General features: G+C 42.9%; 1 protein-coding gene across 1 annotated transcript; it reads left to right on the top strand.

Annotated features, from left to right (window-relative positions):
* Positions 1 to 326: 326 nt before the first annotated feature.
* LOC138353953 (uncharacterized) lies at positions 327 to 1,058 on the top strand. The gene has a single exon (XM_069307388.1). The coding sequence runs from the start codon at positions 327 to 329 to the stop codon at positions 1,056 to 1,058; it is 732 nt and encodes a 243-aa protein (XP_069163489.1).
* The last annotated feature ends 296 nt before the right edge of the window (positions 1,059 to 1,354 follow it).

A 1,354-nucleotide genomic window follows, 5' to 3' on the forward strand; every position in this document is an offset into this window, starting at 1 on the left:
TGATTTGATAAAAAAATTATATCCAATATTACCATCAAAGTGCCGTCGGGATGATGGGCAAATAGCCTCGGCTATTTGTTATATAGCCTCGGTTTAAGCAGATATATAAGCTAGCTAAGCAACAAAGTAAAAGAGCTTGGAGACATTATAGAAATAACAGGATATTTGAGAGCAGAGAAGGTTACTAGAGAGCCAGGAATGAAAACGTCAGGGTGAGAAGAGAGGCAGAATGTCAATATGAAAACGACATAGCAAGCAAGGCTAAGACTAGACCCAAATTGCTGCACAGCCACATCAGGAGAAAGACAACAGTGAAAGAACAGGTAATGAAACTGAGGATATGGGCCGACAGATTCACTACAAACGACAAAGAAGCGTGTGAGGAACTCAATTACAAATTCCAGCAAGTCTTTACATTAGAGCAAGGAGAAGTTCCAGAGATAAGTCAAGGAATAATTAACCAGGCACCACTAGAGGAATTTGAGATTACCAGTGGAGTAAGGATGCTTTTGCTAGAGTCGGATGTGACAAAAGCTATAGGCCCAGATGGAATGTCACCATGGATACTAAAGGAAGGAGCAGAAGCACTGTGTTTGACACACTCCATGGTGTATAACAAATCACTGAAAACAGGTGAACTGCCAGAAATTTGGAAGAGGGCAAACGTAGTCCCGATATACAAGAAGGGGGATAGAGAGGAGACACTGAACTACAAGGCCAGTGTCCCAAACTTGCATACCATGCAAGCTAATGGAGAAAATTGTGCGAAAAAAGCGAGTGGAACATCTGGAGCGAAGGAACTTTGTGTCACAACACCAACATGGTTTCAGGGATGGCAGGTCATGCCTCGCAGGATTAATTATATTCTACGATCAGGCAATAAGAAAGAGAAGCCTTTGACACAACCACACCAGAGACTAGTGCGAAAGCTGGAGATGCAGGCAGGAGTCAACGGGAAGGTGTTCCATTGGATAAGGGAGTACCTAAGTAACAGAAGGAAGCGAGTCACTGTGCAGGGTGAGGTCTCAGATTGGCGAGACGTCACCACTGGGGTCTAGCAGGTTTCAGTCCTTGGACCCATACTGTTTCTTATATATGCAAATGATCTTCCATATGGTATAGAATCATTCATCTCATTGTTTGCTGATGATGCAAAAATTATGAGAATTAAGACGGAGGAAGATAGTATGAGGCTACAAGATGACCTAGACAAACTGAATAAATGGTCCAACAAATGGATATTAAGGTTTAACCCGAGAAAATGTAAGGTAATGAAACTAGGCAGTGGACTCAGGAGGCCAGACACAGGATACCGAATGGGGGAGGATGTCCTTCATAAAACGGACAGAGAGAA

This window comes from Procambarus clarkii, chromosome 60, assembly GCF_040958095.1.
Source record: "Procambarus clarkii isolate CNS0578487 chromosome 60, FALCON_Pclarkii_2.0, whole genome shotgun sequence".
NCBI classification, from domain to species: Eukaryota; Metazoa; Arthropoda; class Malacostraca; order Decapoda; family Cambaridae; genus Procambarus; species Procambarus clarkii.